General features: G+C 34.8%; 2 protein-coding genes across 4 annotated transcripts; both read right to left on the bottom strand.

The window, feature by feature from the left end:
- Positions 1-286: 286 nt before the first annotated feature.
- LOC110801139 (phosphopantothenate--cysteine ligase 2) lies at positions 287-7,763 on the bottom strand. Of its 3 annotated transcripts, none has more exons than XM_022006495.2 (10): positions 7,604-7,763; positions 5,939-6,112; positions 5,719-5,845; positions 5,576-5,620; positions 5,103-5,188; positions 4,730-4,782; positions 4,530-4,589; positions 1,798-1,899; positions 1,105-1,224; positions 287-743 (listed from the first exon to the last, which is right to left on the bottom strand). In XM_022006495.2, the coding sequence occupies exons 2-10, from the start codon at positions 6,084-6,086 to the stop codon at positions 492-494; spliced, it is 993 nt and encodes a 330-aa protein (XP_021862187.1). In that variant the 5' UTR covers positions 6,087-6,112; positions 7,604-7,763; the 3' UTR covers positions 287-491. The 3 variants fall into 3 exon arrangements, with proteins under 3 accessions (XP_021862187.1, XP_021862254.1, XP_056693865.1); XM_022006562.2 differs by lacking the exon at positions 7,604-7,763 and adding an exon at positions 6,995-7,150; XM_056837887.1 differs by lacking the exon at positions 7,604-7,763 and adding an exon at positions 6,869-7,005.
- A 1,101-nt stretch (positions 7,764-8,864) lies between these two features.
- On the bottom strand, positions 8,865-17,065 carry LOC110801278 (protein CutA, chloroplastic). The gene is made up of 6 exons (XM_022006648.2): positions 16,838-17,065; positions 16,514-16,617; positions 15,480-15,542; positions 10,122-10,153; positions 9,791-9,885; positions 8,865-9,254 (listed from the first exon to the last, which is right to left on the bottom strand). The coding sequence occupies exons 1-6, from the start codon at positions 17,035-17,037 to the stop codon at positions 9,173-9,175; spliced, it is 576 nt and encodes a 191-aa protein (XP_021862340.1). The 5' UTR covers positions 17,038-17,065; the 3' UTR covers positions 8,865-9,172.
- Positions 17,066-19,072: the final 2,007 nt, after the last annotated feature.

Genomic DNA, 19,072 nt, shown 5'->3' with positions numbered 1-19,072 from the left:
AAAATAAAGGGATAAGAACAAAATTAGCACTAGTTTAAGCAAAAGTCCGAGCAAAAGTCTCATTGAGTATTAAAATAAGACCTCCTATTTAAGTGAGTGGTAAGTATGACAAAAGTTTAAGCAAAAGTCTTGATATATAAAGACTCTGTTTCAAATGTTTAAGCAGCGAATTCAATCATCAGCCTAAAAGATCTTTACTAGAATCTGAGAAACTAAAAATTAATAAAAAGCTGATGTGGAACTCTTAAGCTCAGAATCCACTAAATGTCACTCTAAGCACGGAGTATTCATGTAATTGTTTCTTTTGCAAAATCAAGTTAATACACTAAGTCAGCTGTTCATTCCCTTGATACATAGAAGTTCCTGCATACATTTATCAAACCCTTACAAAAACACTTAAATTTCCAGACAATTGGACCAAATCTGGCAACAGAAATGAAAATTTTCAGAATAGTTTGAAACTGAGGTCATTTTGGTAAATATATCAATGATCATTGACATGATACTGCTTGATTTTGCAAGGTATCCTGAATATGGGCTGCATGTCTTTCTGCAAGAAGTTGAATGATCGCATTCTCTATATCAGTCCCGGGCTCACGACGAATACAGGTTTTCCCGTGAAGAGTGACAACCGTGACCTCTTCTTTGCGAGTAGCAAGTTCGTTTGCTACGACAGCATGCATATTGTACTTACTTAGTGCTGAAGAAGCTTTATCCAAAAGTATCTGAGAATCTGTTTCTAACTGATCATGTTTCAGAAAACAAGAAAAAAAAAAGGCAATTAGAATGTATAGCTCAATCTCAATTTTCGCGTTTTTCCCTGTATCTAAAAATAGAATCATCTTAAAAACCAATATGATGCAAGAACTTTGTTTTACAGAGCAGAAATCATACAAGCAAGGGACAAAAATAATTAGTTGTTACGGAGTACGAAATTGTGAGACTTGAGTTCTGTTCGACTTATTTTGACTAGTTCAGATAAGTTCAGTTAAGAAAAAGTAAGTTTTTTTCATACATTTTCACACATAAATAAGTTAATTTTTGACAAAATAAGTTCAGCTAATATAAGTTCAGACAAAATAAGTCCAATAGAACAAGGCTAACCTTAAAGGAAATGGAAAATGCCAGAGGAGCCCAATCCTTTCTTAGCACAGAGAGCATCTTCGGCACTTGAGCAAGAGTCATATCAAGGGGTCCTGCCGCGGACTGAATTTTATGTTCTGCCTGCAAAATGTATTCTGCTGAGTAAAGGATGGAGAAAGAAAAAAAAAGAGATGGTAATTTATTACAAAGCCTTTTTATTAGCATTCAAAACTCGATAATCACTGCACCCATTCACCTAGGAATAAAAACTTGAATTATGCAAGTATGAAACAGACAAAACAGCAAATACTTTGAATCAAACATATCAGAAACTTTTCACTGGTATTGTGATCAGACTCATCACTTATACCATTTACTGAACAATCAATTAGTTGACCGAATACGAGGAATTTTAGTTCACTTTCCTACTATACGTGCATGTAATCTTTCCCCAAATGCGAAGTCTAATCAATAATACTATGATTTAACAATTATATGAGATCAAATAGCCTACAGCACATCAAAGGGGTAGTATAACCACCTTTGCATATTCTCTGTCTTACTGTTGAGTTTTGTGGGGTACGGGTATATCGAGTTTCGATAAGGTTATAAATACTGGAAAAAAAAAAGGGGGGTTTCAGATTGGCTATCCAATGTGTTCTGTCATAAGTAACAAATTGATGAACTTCGATTGCTCATTACACCAGTATTTACCATGGTCTCCCAAGGGACATAAAAATCTGAAACAGCAGCAGCAAGATAGAACATAGCACGTGGCCCAAGATCCCTTAGTGCAACCGCGGTCATCTGCAGCATCTGAGGTTAAAGCAAGAATCAATTCAGTCATGCAAGAATGATGAGTACCTGAAACAAAAATAGGTAGACAACCTCTAAATGCAACTAAAATTATGACAATGCTTCACCCTCGCTGAAGCAGTTCCTCATGTTCACAATGAAAACAGATGGTGCATGACCCTAAAAACACGTTGTGAATAAGAGCTATACCACAAAAACAAGAATGTAAAACTTGCTACTTGGCGAAATTGCCAATTCAAGCTCTATAATCAGTCTTGGTATCTGAAGAATTAAATGTCCGTAAAATGACACAAATGGAAGAAAAATGCAATATGCCAAAGTAGAATCATAGACTATCGACCAATAAAGTTTCTAGTGCAACTCATGTAGGGATTAACAAAATTATGCCAATAGGTTGCAACACTAACAAGAAAAATTATAGATTGAAGATGATAGCTACAATCTATAAGGTATAGGGTAAATCAGAGCCTACACACTCAATAAAAAAGGAAAGAAAACTGAATGCACACCAAACCAAATGAAAAGAAAATTTCATCAAAAATGAGATAAGAGTAGCAGAAAGCACCTCAACAACCGGAGAACAACAAGTTATATAAGATTGACCGTTAAAAACAACATTTTTTGCACATTCAAATATCTTATCCAGCATAAACCCGTGCCCAACAAATTTTTTCAAATTCTTCAAGTTTATCCATAATGTGGAAATTAGATTGAAGCCCGAAGTCATCTGATGGGGCAGAAACTTATCAAGTAAAAAGATAGCAATTTTCTGGAATGAAGTTTTGCCTCCTTAGTATCTATGGTCATATTATTAAGAACTAAAATCACGCTTGATCTGCGGACAACCCGTTTAGATTTAGTTTTTCCATTAGCACAAGTGTATCTCTCGGCAATGTTTTGAGCCTTTTTCTTTTTTCCGTCGCCCATCATCTGGCACAAAGCAAAGTACCAAGAAGGTATCCTTAAATGACGACTCAGGGGGTGCTAGCATCCCCGCTCTCCCTTAACCTAGTAACTCTAGCTATATCAGTAATATCGAAGTGAATAATTTTATCTTTTACTATAAAAGTCTTGTTATTCACATTATAGCACTCAAGAAATCTGTAAACCAGAGAATTAGATGCGAACTTATCTTTTACACAAAGTAACGGATAAAAATGTGAATCTGCCATTAGGCTCCGCTTTTCTTATCAGGCATATTTTCAAAATCTAAGTCTGTAAGGACTTTCATGTTGCAGCAGCAGTCAAATTTCATCCTGGAAAATAAATATACAATGTGAATTTATTTTTCATGATGAAATTTGATTGCCGCTGCAACATGAAAGGAATTAGATTTTGAAAATATGCATGATAAGAAAAGGCTAATGGCAGATTTATAGTTTTATCCGCTACTTGGTGCAAAAGATAAGTTCACATCTAATTCCCTGGTTCACAGATTTCTTGTGTGCTATGATGTCAATAACAAGTCTTTTAGAGTAAAAGATAAAGTAATTCATTTCGATGTTACTGATATAGCTGGAGTTACTAGGTTAAGGGAGAGCGGAGAGAATAACACTCCCCCTAGGTCGTCATTTATGGATGTCTTCTTGGTACTTTGCTTTGTGCCAGAAATATATTTCTGATGATGGGCGACGAAAAAAAGAAAAAAAAAGCTCAAAACATTGACGAGAGATACAATTGTGTAAATGGAAAAACTAAATCCAAACGGGTTGTCCACAAATCAAGCGTGATTTTAGTTTTTAATAATATGACCATAAACACTAAGGAGGCAAAACTTCATTATAGAAAATTGCTTTCTTTTCACATGATAAGTTTTTTTTGTTTCCGCCCCATCAGATGATTTCGGTCCTCAATCTAATTTCCACATTGTGGATACACTTGAAGAATTTTAAAAAAATTGTTGGGCATAGATTATGCTGGATAAGATATTTGAATGTGCAAAAACTGTTGTTTCTAACGGTCAATCTTATATAACTTATTGTTCTCCGGTTGTTGTGGTGCTTTCTGCTACCCTTATCTCATTTTTGATGAAATTTTCTTTTCATTTGGTTTGGCATGCATTCAGTTTTCTTTCCTTTTTTTTTTTTGAGTGTGTAGGCTCTGATTTACCCTGTGCCTTATAGATTGTAGCTATCATTTTCAATCTATAAGGCATAGGGTAAACCAAGATGTTGGTTTGCAACCGAAGGGACAGTAGAGTATGGTACACAAAGTGAACTGGGCAACAGATGATTGTAAGACTACCACTTCTGTGATTAAATCGATCTTATTACAAAATGATCATCTCATTTATAAGGACTATAACTACAAATTCTCAGAGAGTAAAAGTTATCCAAGTTCAAACATAATCAAAAAGATTTTCCCTAACTCAAAAGTCAAAACAAACATGACAACATGAAGATCCCCTTACACTAACTAGTACAACTGCATAAAATGGTGAGCAACTAAGCATATCCTTTCCTCCACCCCCCAAAGTTCTAATACAAAACCATACATCAAAGATAGTTCATATGCATGTCATTAAAAGAACCAAACATCAAAGACTAGTGCTGTATTTCCTTAAAAGCTCGTATAAGATGTATATAACTTGAAGATGATAAAAGGGTAATGTTAAAAATAAGGAAGCTAACCTGGAGATACTCGAATATGGTTGTGAACTCAAGTTTTAATAAGACCCCTGCTTCCAGTGCCTGCCATCCATAATCCGCAATAAGTCAATAATAACCATCAATCTTGACCTTTTGCTCTTTCAAGAGTTAGCAAAAGGAAGGAAAACGAAGCTTTAGCATAGTATATACGAACTCTAAGCAACAAAATTAACAGTCCGTACTGCATGATGACTAGAGATTGCCTTCTTTACTGCCTCAGCTTGTGATTGCTGCACTGAAGAATAACAGAGATGTAAAACACAACAAACACAAAAGAGCATATATATTCTGATTTATGGTGATGAAGTTGGATAAGGATCAAAGTAAAAAAATATATTAAATGTGTGCTTTTTTCAGGGGCCTACTTTACAAGTGAACTGAAAATCTAGAGGGATAGAATTTGCTGATCAAATGACCCAATCCGAAACGTTTCAAAATGTCAGGCAAGCAGCAAATGGTTTCGCACTAATTAATTATTTTCTTGTGGCTGTACCAAAAATGGAACCGCCACAAATAACAGCTATAAGAAGAAAGTTATAGTGGGGAGAGACTAACCTCGGATATTTGAGTCATTAGTTGATTCAAAACATTCAAGCAAAGGGTCATCAGGAAGTGATCTACAGTATGGCTGGCAGGTTCCTCTGTACCAATTTTCACAAATGAGATGTGTTATAACGGAAGCAAGAAAGATTATAAATAACATAAATAAATAACACAGAGATTTAACGTGGTTCACTAACAATGTGTTAGCTACGTCCACGGGCAGAGGAGAGGAAAATTTTATTGATCTAGAGAATTACAAATTACAGAATTACAAATGGCTTCAATATAGTAAAGCTACCAATGGGATGTGTTATAACAAAGATTTAACGTAGTTCACTAACAATGTCTTTGTGGAGAGGAAAGTTTTATTGATCTTGAGGAGTACAGATTACAAAATTACAACTAGGTTATGACCTAGAGGGTAGGGGTTTGACCGATTCAAAGCATATTCAAACGGGATGCATGAAAGAAATATGAATAGTTACCTCCGGCGGAGGAAGATAACAGCATATCCAGCCTTGAGAAAGTACCTGTACGCTAAACATTCTGTCACCACTAACAATTACCAGATACAAAACCCTCAAAAGCACCAAACAGTAGGCAGATGGTAAAGCACGCAGATCATTACTCTGTTGATGCGGCCCCTCTATGGCCTGAACTGAAGTTATCAATATAACGAACACATCTTTGCTCAAGGGGAACAGTTGTACCACCAGATGTTACACAAACAATTTTTCTCATAGATGCTCCATTTCCTAAAAAGACGATATAGATTCTCAATTTACTAAAGCTGAAGTCATATTTTACCAAATACATGCCATTATGCCAATCTACAAACAAGAATTCACCTGCTGTATGAGAATTGTGGTTAATAAATTCCTTTAACTTTTTGCTTATGACAGAACGATCTTTGAGAGGCGGTGCTGTATCAAAAAAGTTTGCAACATCTGTCATGAATGATTCTTCAGGGTCATAAGACCTGCTATTTGAAGACATGAACTTCTGATCTTTTTTCAGCCACTCTGTAGATATGGAAATGAAAAGTTTAGGACACTTGAATTTACAACATGAAATAAGATGGCATAACTTTACATCAAAATCTACTTAAATCAAAACAACATAGATGTAAGCGGTAAGCATGTCCACGAGCAATAAGCAAGAAACTAAAACACTACATGCAACTGATAGAGTGTAGACAACTTCACAAGGGACCTGAGTAGGTACACAAATCAGGCCCTTTCCCAGAGACGCTTTCACGGGAATCAATTGACTTAGGCTTTGTTCTTTCACCTTATTCTTGTTGCTTATTAGATCAGATCAAACCAAACCAGGAAAAACAAAAAACACACTCACAAAAAACATTTAGATTAGACTAGACCGAAACTAGAAAAATCAGACCAGATCAGGTGAAGAGAACAAGGCCTTAAACCAGCTAAAGTTTCTTTGAAGATCACTTCTTCCTAGCTCCATCTTGTAGCAGCAGCTATTATGAGCCAATACACTGCTTCTAGACAAGTATGTAATCCGGAAACTTACAAGTTACAACTAAAAGAGAGCTTCAAAAATCGAAGCCATTTAATTTGCTAGTACTTAAGCTATAAACGTCGAATAATGTCTACTCATTAAAGTATCACATAAATGTGGATAAAATCCAAATGTAACAATTAAAAGCCATAACTCAATGATTTTAAAAACCGACACTTCTGCGACTAAGGGGAAACATATCTAACTGATCATAATCTAACTCCATATTTATGTATTAATACATGACCACCTACCAACATCGATATCAATAATTCACAGTGGATTTTTGACATGATCTATGTGCATAGATTGTACTTCAGAAAAACACACACATGAATTTCTCAAGATAGTTTGAAAAATCGACAAGGTGTAATCTTTACCCAAATATAAATAATTCCAAAATGAAAACTTGTTGAAGAACTAGCTAGGAATACAATTGTTGCATCCAAGTACTAATGGAATCAAGGAATTTAAATTGGAGATAAGTGGGAGAATTCCAATATACTTTTAAATGGAACAAAATGAATCAAATTATGCTAATAGGAATTAAAACTGGAGATAAGTGGGAGATAAGTGGGAGAATTCCAATATACTTTTAAGTGGAACAAAGTGAATCAAATTATGCTAATAGAATAAGTTATTGCTTTCATAACTTTTTATTGACTTTCTCTCTCCTCTACCTTTGTTCCTTCAAATCCTACCATTTCAAGTTTCAACATGGAATATGAGCTAAATTATCATATACCCACCTTAATTGCTTTCATAATAAATGACTAATAACAGAATAGATTAAACAATTTGAAACCCATCATATCAGAAAAATGGAAACAAATCAAAACGTATAATACAAATTTCACAACAACAAAACAAAGATAACAAAGAACCCAACAGAATATATTTGACAATTTAGAAAACTACATCTTTGAATCAATCAAAATTCAAATAAAGATCAACAGAAAAATCGACACAGAATACATTTATATAATTACCGAGAATAGCAGCAGAAGAGAAGGAGAGGTGGTTGGCAGAGGCGGCGACGACTGTAAATACAACTGCAACTACAAGAGGAGGAAGGAACAAGAAAGGAGATGCAGAGCACAAGTTTGGAGTTTGAAGAGAGAGAATATTATTATGACACTGAACTTATTTACTTGTACTTTTTAACCAAAATAAGTAATCCTCCGTTCCTAAATACGTGTCCACTTTGGACATGTACACGATAATTAATAAAATTAAATAGTGTATAAGAGGTAATGATTGAAAATGTATTTTTTTTGGGAAAGAAAAAAAAGTAGATAATTGTTTATTGATAAAGTATAAATAAAAGTGGAGGTGGTGATTGAAAAGTGAGAAATGTGTAGAATGTGTAAGAAAAAGTAATAATGATGTATAGAAAAGTGGGAAAAGTGGGAAATGTGTATGTCCAAAAACGGAAAGTGGACACATAAAAGGGAACGCCATAAATGGGAACTGGACACGTATTTAGAAACGAAGGGAGTAATTTTTTAACCAAAATAAGTAAATTTGCCTCCTAAAAAAACTTACGAGTGTCGAGTACTGTATTCTATACTAAAATACCATATTAGTCCTGCGTAGAATTAATTACTTTCTTCTGTTTTAGCAGTTTTAACACGTTAGTAAATATAAAATAAATATTTAAAGAGAATACTTAAATGTCAAATAACTCATGTGAATAGAACATTTAATTGATTGTTATATTAATGGTTGGTGATTAAGGCTCCGTTTTATTCGACTTATTTTGTTTGAACTTATTTTATATGAAAAAAACATATTTTGTCTGAAATAAACTTATTTATGTGTAAAATTGTCTTAAAAAACTTATTTTTTCTGAACTTATATTATCTAAACTTAACTGAGCTTATCTAGACTTATTTTGTTTGAAATAAATCAACATAAGCACAGAGCTAGTCTGCTAGTGCGTTTACCCAATTTACGAACTAAAATGTAACTGTATATGAACCCTTTTTTGTGGTATTCGTAAGATTGATCTCACATTTTAAGATCCAATAAGTACAAAGATGTAACTCTTGAATGGCCTATGTAAGAGCAGTCATCGAAGTATTTGGTGGCGATGATCAAGAGAACTAATGGTTGATCTTAAAAAGCTTTACGAGCTACGGAGTAAGAGGAACCAGTAGAAGAATACAGTAATACAGTGAAATTTACACTATTATACCAAATTTTAGGGGGGGGGGGGGGGGTCACCTAAGGCAAAGGGAAAATCCGCCATTGAGAGAGAATATGACATCTTTTATCGATACAAATCTGTCACAAAGTTGTACATAAAAACTTTCTTTTCAATCCACATACTCGTGCTATAATTTTCATTTGCATACTACTAAACGCAATTATGCATCAAATTATTAAACAAGGAGCCTCTTTGATGGTGGCCATTCTTTAAGACTATCTAAGATTCTATCGACAGTGTAAGTAAATGATCATGAGATAACATTAAACCAAACCAGGATTGTTTCTATTGACAATGAACGATCCATCATCAAGTTACGTAGTTAATGTTTCAGCTCTATGGCAGAGATTCAGTCCCTAGTGCTGTTCTTGAGCCACTCAAGATAAGGGGCATTTCCGCCAATGATAGGCATAGCAATCACTTCCGGTACCCTGCTCAAATAATAAACGAGAAAACATAAGCTCTTTCATGCCCTAAATAAATTAGGCATCACATTTGGTTGCAATATTGCTTCAAACAACCGAACATAAGAATTTCATTGATAGTCGTGTCTGATTAGGCAATTGTATTTAGAATCTCAGACTATATCACTTACCAAAAATAAAGATAGTCTCTAAGGTGTGTTCTATTCACGTGATTTTCACTTATTTTTTAACTGAACTTAAGTGAACTTATCAAAACTTATTTTAGTTATAAATTGTACTTGATCAGACCTTATTCTGAACTTATTTTTCCTAAAAATAAGTGGAAATAAGATGAAAAGAAGAGAGCCTAAATTCTCGAATTTTCAAACTATGCTGCTTGAGGAACCCAGAGTATTACTTGGATGACGTAAGTAACAAAATGTTATGTGGTCGAAGAAACCCTATATACTCAGTATTTCTGGGATAGATATTTACATGGCAGGTTGTGATCTGATAACAATAGGATGCTCATTAAACTAGAAAGACGAAGCGAGGTAACTTACTCATACTCATGGTTCGCCTTAACGTGTTCAGTCAGAGCATCTAAGAGGGATTCCCTGGTTTTAATTATAAGTAGCTCCTCTGAATCAGTCTGTATCTGTTATCGAAATAAAACCATGTTAGGTTAAGAGAGGAAAAAGAGAGGGAAAAATGAGTGAACACAAACACTACAAAAGTTCCAAAATCCTAGCAACTAAACAAAAATGATGCGACATTCGTGCTGGAAAAGGTGAAAGCAACCAGAAGACTAGTTTCCGACTTTCTGTTTACGTACAGGAACAACATATAATTCTTATTTTTGCTGCTGTTAATAAAACAGGATAAGATCCTTACCTCTCCTTTCCACTCATAAACAGACTCAATACCTGCATACATGAATAGAGACTTAGTAAGTAATTACAAAAAGGATGAGCAGCTGAACATTTGAGCAGAGAGCAGAGTAGCAACAGACACCCAAAAATTTGGGGTTAGGGTACCAGTCCATGTTCAATTCAAATGTAATTACACCACATGACCATTGTAGTTCGAAAACTGATTCCAAATTCCTTGGCGTCCTTGTAAAATAATTTTAAATCTCATACAATAGGCCTAAAGAAGGTCATTTAAACCTCTACCTGCAAATAGCACAATTCCTATTCAATTTTCAAAGGAGCGTGTGCCATGGCCTCTCCCTATACAGGAATATTTTGGCTGGGCTAAAAAATCCTAGTGAACATCCAAGTTGCAGTAACGTAATAATAAGACCAAGCGGGCTAATATCGGGCTGATTTTTTGCGTCCATCAAATTTTGGCCCAATAAAAATAATGATCTAGTTGAGATCGGAAATGTGACTTGGTTTGGCAGCTTCTTAGGTGGTGCTCTCCGGAAAGTTCAAGAGTATTTCAGATAGCACTTGGGCACTTCTAGTGGAGTCTTGTCTAGGAGTTGTCTAGAACCATATTGTACAAACTTAACCTCCTTGTATGTAGTTCCTTTGGTTACGGGAACATTCTAGATTAGAGCAGAATCTAGAATTATTATTGAACACTCTTTGGGTAGGAGGTTGTAGAATATTCTCATATAGTATGTTTTAAGGCCTAAGGGGCCTATAAATAGGCTGATGCAGGAGCTCAAAGCTCTTTGCTGACTCGCAATCATGGAGATAAGAAATATAGATAGAACCGAGAGAGAAGTAGAAGATTTTGTTTGATTATTGAATACCTTGTACAATGATCAATATAAGTATTTATAGTAAAGAAAAATAAAGATCAAAGAGCTTGATTTTGGCGCCAACAATAAAGTGGGTAGTTGTTTCCCAAGATGATTCGTGATCTGGAAAATCAGCCATTTAACCAAGTATTGCACTTGAGCTTGGTTCCGAACCCTTCTGCCCATAATTGCTACAAGAGTCTACCTTGTTGTAGAATCTTGACCATAGAGCTATTGAGAAACATGTGTAGCCGGTCCAAAATACTTGGGAGAAATCTTGTTGTTGCACCTTTGATGATGGACTGATGCGTGCATGTATGGTTGTAGTTTTAACCAAACCCAGTCTCTCAAACCTACTCTACTTGTTTTTTGGGTAAATGTCATCATTTGTTCTCCAACTAACTCAGTGATATTGATTGGTCTAAATGCTTCCACGAATGGTTTCACAGTTGAATTTGGAGATTACGGAGACGAAGAAATTTTGTCTGTAATACATCTGATTTTAAATCCTCGAATTCATCTAAGTAACTCTCAATAGAGTCAGCCCGTTTCACTTTCTTAAACTACTCAACAGTGTTAATACCTTTCACATCTTTGAACCTAGGCGTGTCAATCTATCTTCCTCTTAACAGACAAATCACTAGTAACCCATTTCCCAGCTTTAAGAAGCCAATTAGCCGTCAACTTTCTGTTTTATCGAACTTAGGGAAAGAGAGTTTAGGAGTATACTCGAGAAAAACTTATTATTCGTGGAAGGTTCCTCTCCTTGGAAAATAAATCTTTTATGATTTAAAATAAATTAAGTTTGAACCAAATGAAAGGTTTGTGAAATAAAAGATTTATGAAAACTACATTCAAGTATAATGGGCCTAAACAGAGTGGGTTGGGTTTCCCTCACGAATTCATTCCATTTAATGTTTTACATACTTCCCTTGAACAATTCTAATGGAGAGCGCTAGCGTTCTAAATTAAGTTGTTCAAGTATTTCAGATTTTAGGGTTTTGGTTCGAATTATATTTCGGATACATACCATAATGTTTCGATTATTTATTTACTAATACAGATAAGCACTTTTAAGTAATTTTCGTTACATTAGTTGATTCTGTTTAGCAATTAACGTAATCATATGGCGGCAATATCCCTAAGTTTCTCTTACTTGTGTTGGTTTTAAGAATTTGGGGTGTTATATTTCGAGTGCTAAAGCTTCGTGCAAGTTTTCTTCCACTGTTATCTTCGTTCCCAAATTTATCCCCTTTTCTCAGTTGTAGCAAACCCAAAATACTCCACAACTTGCTCTAATGACAACACTTCTTGAAACTCTTCCCATTATTGCTGCTAGAGACCGATGCAAGGTCTAGAAGTCATCTAAAAGCTCTTCGAAATGTCATTCCAATGGAATTCGAATTCAAGCTCCAATAGTCCAATCAATCAACTCTTTCTCGTGTATTGAAGATCCCAATAGCAAGAAGCAGGTGAAACCTTGGCATTCCATTATCATCTTGCCTTAACTAAAAAGCGATCAAAACCATTCCTCCGTCCTTCTCTATCACTCCCATTTCACCTTCACCTAACACTCCGTTATCAAACCTCTCTATCACTCCCATTTTCCACTTTCATTTTACCTTCACCTAACACTCCGTTAAATATAGTCATTGCAAAAAACAAATTTCTCCAAGGCATTTCGTCCTCCTCAATCCAATAATCAAACACACCCACCTACACTAACTCTTTTCTCCTTCCTAGTAACTCAACAAATTTAAACATTTTCCCCGATTCCCCAAGCTTCACAGCAGTGCCTACTTCTATAGCACATTTCATCAAAGCACTTCCTTAATCCCCTCTTCTCTATTCAAAACACTAGTAATTAAAACATTACATCACCTTAACTTCTATGCGACATTTCATCAAACACCTGTTGTGCTTCTTTGGTCCCCTCTTCTCTATGCAAAACCCCAGTAATTAAAACAGTTTAATCAAACGTATTACACCAAATCTTCTCTCCTTCCCCAATATGGGAACTTTCTAGAATCTTAGAGAATACTTCCTTAAAAGGTATGAAGCCGATAAAGCGGAGTTTTGGGGGGAAGTGGTGGGGTGACAGTGTTGTTGTGATGATGTTTTGAGCACCTAAAACATCGTCCATCATTTTTCCGTGTGGTAGCACAATATGCTCAGCTTCTAATAAAGAACTTCACCCCACACAATAGATCAATTGAATAAAAAATAGCGAAAAGATGGAGGAAATGCGATGGAGAATGCTAAGAAAGAAGAAAGGAATAAGTCTTCTATGAGACCGCCTCACATAAAAATGTTGATGTCACATTAAAAAATATAACTATATGATGACAAAATAAAACTATTTGAAGAGAAATTATAAATGTTTAATTAGAAGATATAACAGTTTGATTGAAATTGAAATTAAAATTAATAGAACATAGCTATTTGATAACAATGTGTAACTAATTGATTTAAAAGTACAACTAGTTGGTAATAAGTTGGTCTTATACATAAGACCTTACATAAGTTCTTATAAGAAAAAAATAGATTTTGAAGTGACAAGGGAAGAGGGTTTGATGAGTTTGAGCCTTTGGGTGAAGTTATTTGTGTTCTCGTGTAGTGGTATTATTATCGTTTTAATCGTGTAGTGTATTGTGACATGTTTACATACTTTTATAGTTATTACCAACGTAGTAATCAGGTGGACATGCGCCCTAAAAAAAATAAAACTAAAACAAAACAGAAAAACAATGTATTGTGTGAAGTAATGTGAAAGAACGGAAGTTTTACTACCCGATAACGTCATGTAACAATACACGTAACTTCTGCTTTATATTTCGGGGTTGTTTAATTGTGCGTGTTAAATACGAGATGATGAATTGGTATTTATAGAACCAAATACTCTTACTACTTCGTATTTATTACGAAGTACTAAAATACTAACATAGGTGGTGGAAAAATGAACGTTAATCATTTAATGTTATGTAAAGACATTTTCAACATTGCAGTACTACTCTGGACATTCTCCGTTCAATCGCAACACTCCCCTTTGAATGTCCATCCTTAACGGGGTACTAGTTTTCTAGCTCATTAAAAACCGTAGCTAAGGAAAACAGTACAACTTTTATAATTATATGCTCTGATATACTGCCTCGTTAAAAACCTTGTTAGGAAACCAGTAGGAAAACATGATCTAAGGGAAAAGAGGAATTCATGGAATTAGAGAATTGCTGAAGGAAAAAAGGAATATGATACCTAGAGGTGCATCTTCTAAGAAGCGTATAAATGCAGTGAATTCCTGAGAGTACATCCTTGAGCTTTCCTTAGAAACTTATTAGTTCTTGCCATTACTAGAAACAAACATTCATCCTTACTTAAGAAAATGAAGATAGAGCATATGCAAGATTCTTAATGGCATTCAAAAAGAAAATTTGTGATTGTGCTATCCCATCATTCTCCGTTACGATGGCAGCACATACACGACTCCAAACAGACAAACTTAAGGACTCGCATTATTGGATGGGGTAACTTCATTGGAGAAATTTAACATTTATCCATGTATCTTCAACTTTGTAGTCACACATATAACAGCAAAGAAAAATCTAAAGAAACGGATAGAATAGTAGTACTAAATAAAGTGCAATCTTTCATTTTTTTTTTTCCAGCAGGATAGTAATCAACCCCTCTTACTTTCCAGCAATACATTCAATTTCTCAGTCACAACATGCAGAAGTTATACTAATTGCTATATTGCTGATCATATATGCTTTCCGTCTTATTGTCTACTTGCAATGAAGCTACATTTTTCCTTTAGCCGACTTATTGAAACAACATAGTGGTTAGCAACGTAGACTTTCTAAAATGGTTTTGTGGACAGCTATGAGAATGGATGGTGAGACTTACATGGCTACATTATCTACCAGCCAGCAAGTAGTTATACGATGAGGACAGCCTATCCTTCTTTTAAGAAATCTAGATCTGCTAATCGTGAAAATAAACATGGATTGGAAGCTCAATTGCTCAAACAAAAATGCAAAAGCTACTATAGTCTGACCTAGAAATTAGTATCCTCAAATGTGGCTTAGCCTCCACCTCTATAGGGCTTGGCTGTTGTAGTAACTTGTAAACAGTTATCCAGAAATCAGTAGTCAGTAGTAGTGACAGATAATAACTTCATATCAGCTAGCACATTCCATGCAAATTAAAACAAAATGACAATATACAGTGGCAGCCAACTAGACATGGCCAGTTTTCAGACCCTAATATGGTGTTTAAAGTTTAAACTACAAAAAAAAATTGTCATTACACATTAGTAACAACAGATACTATAACAAAGTGTATAAAACATATCACAGGTAACAGTAAGAATGTATGTTGTCAATTATATTCCCTCATCATCATGATCAGGAAAGAGATGGCTAATGTGGACAGAGTTACAAGTAAGTAGCCTTAAGGGAAAATATTAGAATGGGTTGAGCTTGAGCTACGAATACATGAATATGTACCTGGTACACGATTTACACATGCTGCAAGTCTCGCTTTTACTATGCTTTCTGCCAGCTTTTTTCCTGCGTGTAAATTAGAGATCCCGTCATTATTTCTTATACAAAGCATCCCTATTACATTCAAATGCAAAGCAACATACAACATAGCAGCCTTGTACGCAGAAGCACCAAAAACAGCCTCCTTTTAGATAGAAATAAAATATTTATGATTCATTGATTCTCGAGACTAACATTCCAACTCTGCATAACAATCATATACTTCCACACATATTGATATCAAGTCTTTTTGTAGATCAACATTGCATGGGATTAAGTCCCTGTTCTATTCACCTTATTCCACCTATTTTCACTTATTTTAGGAAACATAAGTTCAGATAAGTTAAGTTCAAAAGTACAATTTATAACTTAAATACGTGTTGATAAGTTCTAACCAGTTAAGATAAGACAAGGAAAAATAAGTAAAAACCATGTGAATAGAACACACCCTAGGCATATGAGCAAACAAATACAGTAAAACATAAGAAATGTTGCCTTCGTTTTTTATTCTTGAATAACTGCTACATTTGGCTTTTGAAATCAAATTTTAAAATAATGTCAGATTCATGTCAATCTGCTTCTGAAAATCGCTTTTCCAAAGCACAATTCCTATCAATACATTTTGAAAGAGATTGACAACAACAGAAACCAATATTTCACGACGGAGACATGTTTTTTAATTGAAAGCAGAACTGTAGAACTAAACTAAGATTATGTCATATATTTGATTATATGCTAGGAAATTAAAACCTAATCAAGTAGCATTCACCCCATTCGCATACTATAAAAACGTCGTTAATTCGCAATTCCAACTCAAAATATGTGTTATCTACCTTCACCAAAACATTCACCTAAACAAAATCAATCCAATACATAAAATGAAACTATGAAAGTAAAGGCAATAGCTGCATTATGCTCTACGACAATAAGAAGAATGAAAAATCACAAAATATCGGGAAAACGAAAACAGCAAGGGTTCGATGATCACGAAAATAAACCTGCTTCCTTGTTAGGAACAGTGACATAAACAACAATGCAAGGCACAGTGCTGCTAGTTGCCGCCATTATAGTAGAATGAAAGCTTCTTGATTGCTCCTTTTGTCTGAAACACCACCAACACAAATCAAATCAAAACCAAATCAACATAATTTCATAATTTCTCGCAATCAATTGCTAAAATCTTCTTCTATAATTATCGAATTAGGCATTGAAATCAAAAAAATCGAAAAATTCAGTGAACTGGAATTCATAATTCAACTAACTAACATGAAAATGGCACTATCGGAAATGAAATTGGGGGAGGAGAGACTGTTACCGCTTACCGTGGGGAAGAGGAGGAGAGAGAGTGAGCGAAGCTAGTTCTGAGAGGAGATGAAATTGAAGGGTAGAAACTGGAGATGCCAAAAGTGAGAACACAAATTGCGCCTACGATTGGAAACCTACGCCGTAGTGTAGAGGATCGCACCACCGAGGACAACGAGAAAGAGGGTCTGGAAGTGGTGGAGCAAAGAGGTGATACCATCTCTACTTTCTATCATTGAAATTGAATAAAGTTTTGGCAAATTTGTTAAAAAAATACTTCCTCCGTCTTTTAATACTCGCAACGTTCCTTAGTTTCACGCATGCCAATGCAAAACTTTGATCATTTATATCTTAAATTCTATTTATGCAAAAATTATAAAAAGTTGATATTTTGAAAATACACATTGAGACGAATCTAACAAGATTTCACATGACTATGTTTTATCTTATATAAAAGACACTAAAAATAGTCAAAGTAGATTATATGAATAGTGACAAAAGTCCAAACGTTGCAAGTATTAAAAGACGGAGGAAGTACTTCCTCTGTCCAAAAATTATTGTCCTGTTTTCTAAATCGGACGGTCCAAAATTATAGTACTGTTTCTAATTTTGGCTACCAAAGTCTCAACTTTTTCATGTACTATATTAATTAAAAATAAATTGAAAACCCCACCAATGTACTAGATTCCACTTTACTATGTACTATATTATCTTTCACATGTACTTTATTCCACTTTTCCATACAACTCAATCATCATTTGTACTTTATTCCACTTTTTCATGTACTATATTCCACTTTTCTTAAAATCCGTGTTTTTTGTCAAACGGGACGATAATTATGGGAAGGAGGGAGTATCTTTTATAACAAAAAAATTGCGAGAAAGGACCTTATACAATTTTCATTTTGTGAAAGCACACCTTGTAAATTTTCTTTTGCGAAAGACAACCAAAAAGAAGTTTTCGGCATTGACTTGCTCGTGAGAAGCACGTGGCTTTATTTTGCTAACCACGCCCAATTTTCCTCCAAAATCCAAAGCTTTAAAACCTAAAGTTGAAAAGAAAACGAAAAAAAACCCAAGTTTGGAAATTCAAGACTCGGGGAAATCAGTGTCTTTAGCCAACTTAAGCCACACGTATTGCTCACGTGCAAGTCAATGGCCGAATGTCGGAAACTTCCCTTAGGTTGTCTTTCGCAAAAAAAATTACATTAAGGTATCATTTCACAAAAAAATAAAATACAAGATCCTTTCTCGCAAAATTTGAGTTATAAAAGGTCATTTTGGCAAATTTTCCACCGATGCCTATTACCCTTTTCCACCTCATTCATCAAAGTATCAAACTCCTTTTTTTGACAGCTCAACTCTTCAATCTCGTTCGTCATAATATTCATCTCAATTTTTCTTCCTATAACAGTTGGTTTATGACATCCCTCTATCATGTAGTGCTATCCAAATCAAGGCAACATAAATATTTGCATATCTTAGTTTCCGGTTTCTCGATCATAGTATTGCAAATAATGAATTTCCGACCTTGGTTTTTATGAGTCCAAGCAGTTAGTCGTGACACAGGAGGTCCACAGTGACAATAATCAGATGGTCCGTCAACCTGACACCAAACTGTTTTTATGCGGTTTGGTTTGGTCCAGTTTTACATATATTATGGTTTGTTCTCATTTGAAAAAACGTTAAATCGTAATATTACGGTTTAGTTTGGGTTATATACCAAAACCGCACCAGATCTGGACCACGTACACCCCTACTTTTAACCCGTGAGAGTGAAATTGAATAATTCACTGTCAAAAACTCTGTATCGTTGATCTCATTTATAATATCTCTTTGAATCATGGTGATTGGTGAAGCTAGTTCAAAATAAAACCACATGCGCACATCCGCGAAAAATTAGTCCACTAATAAGAGGCGGTGGGAACTCCTCATAATAGAATAAAAAAAAAAAACTTTATTAAAACTTAACAAAATTAGTAGAAAAACAAAAGATTGGATTTTTATTATCTCAATACATTATCTAGCATAGATACTCCCTCCGTCCCGGAATACTTGATCTGTTTTCCTTATCGGGTATTCCCTTAATACTTGACCTGTTTTTAAAAATGGAAATATTATAACAATATTATATTATTTCTCACTCCACCCCTATTAACCCACATACCCCTAATCCATACAAAAAATAATTAAAAATTCAACCCCTACTCTCCCCCAACCCCACCTCTTAACCCACCTCTCACTAACTACATTAAA

The sequence above is a fragment of the Spinacia oleracea genome, chromosome 2 (genome assembly GCF_020520425.1).
Source record: "Spinacia oleracea cultivar Varoflay chromosome 2, BTI_SOV_V1, whole genome shotgun sequence".
Classification (NCBI taxonomy): Eukaryota; Viridiplantae; Streptophyta; class Magnoliopsida; order Caryophyllales; family Amaranthaceae; genus Spinacia; species Spinacia oleracea.
Note: the sequence above shows the minus strand (reverse complement) of the source record. Positions and strands in the feature narration are given on the sequence as shown.

Coding starts and splice junctions, on each gene's coding strand:
- LOC110801278 (XM_022006648.2), bottom strand. CDS start 17,037: ATGGTATCACCTCTTTGCTCCACCACTTCCAGACCCTCTTTCTCGTTG. Junction 9,886..10,121: donor TTTATGAGTGGAAAGGAGAG/GTAAGGATCTTA, acceptor TTTCGATAACAG/ATACAGACTGATTCAGAGGA. Junction 9,255..9,790: donor AAGGCGAACCATGAGTATGA/GTAAGTTACCTC, acceptor TTATTTGAGCAG/GGTACCGGAAGTGATTGCTA.
- LOC110801139 (XM_022006495.2), bottom strand. CDS start 6,086: ATGTCTTCAAATAGCAGGTCTTATGACCCTGAAGAATCATTCATGACA. Junction 5,846..5,938: donor CCACAATTCTCATACAGCAG/GTGAATTCTTGT, acceptor TCGTCTTTTTAG/GAAATGGAGCATCTATGAGA. Junction 5,621..5,718: donor AGAGGGGCCGCATCAACAGA/GTAATGATCTGC, acceptor TTTAGCGTACAG/GTACTTTCTCAAGGCTGGAT.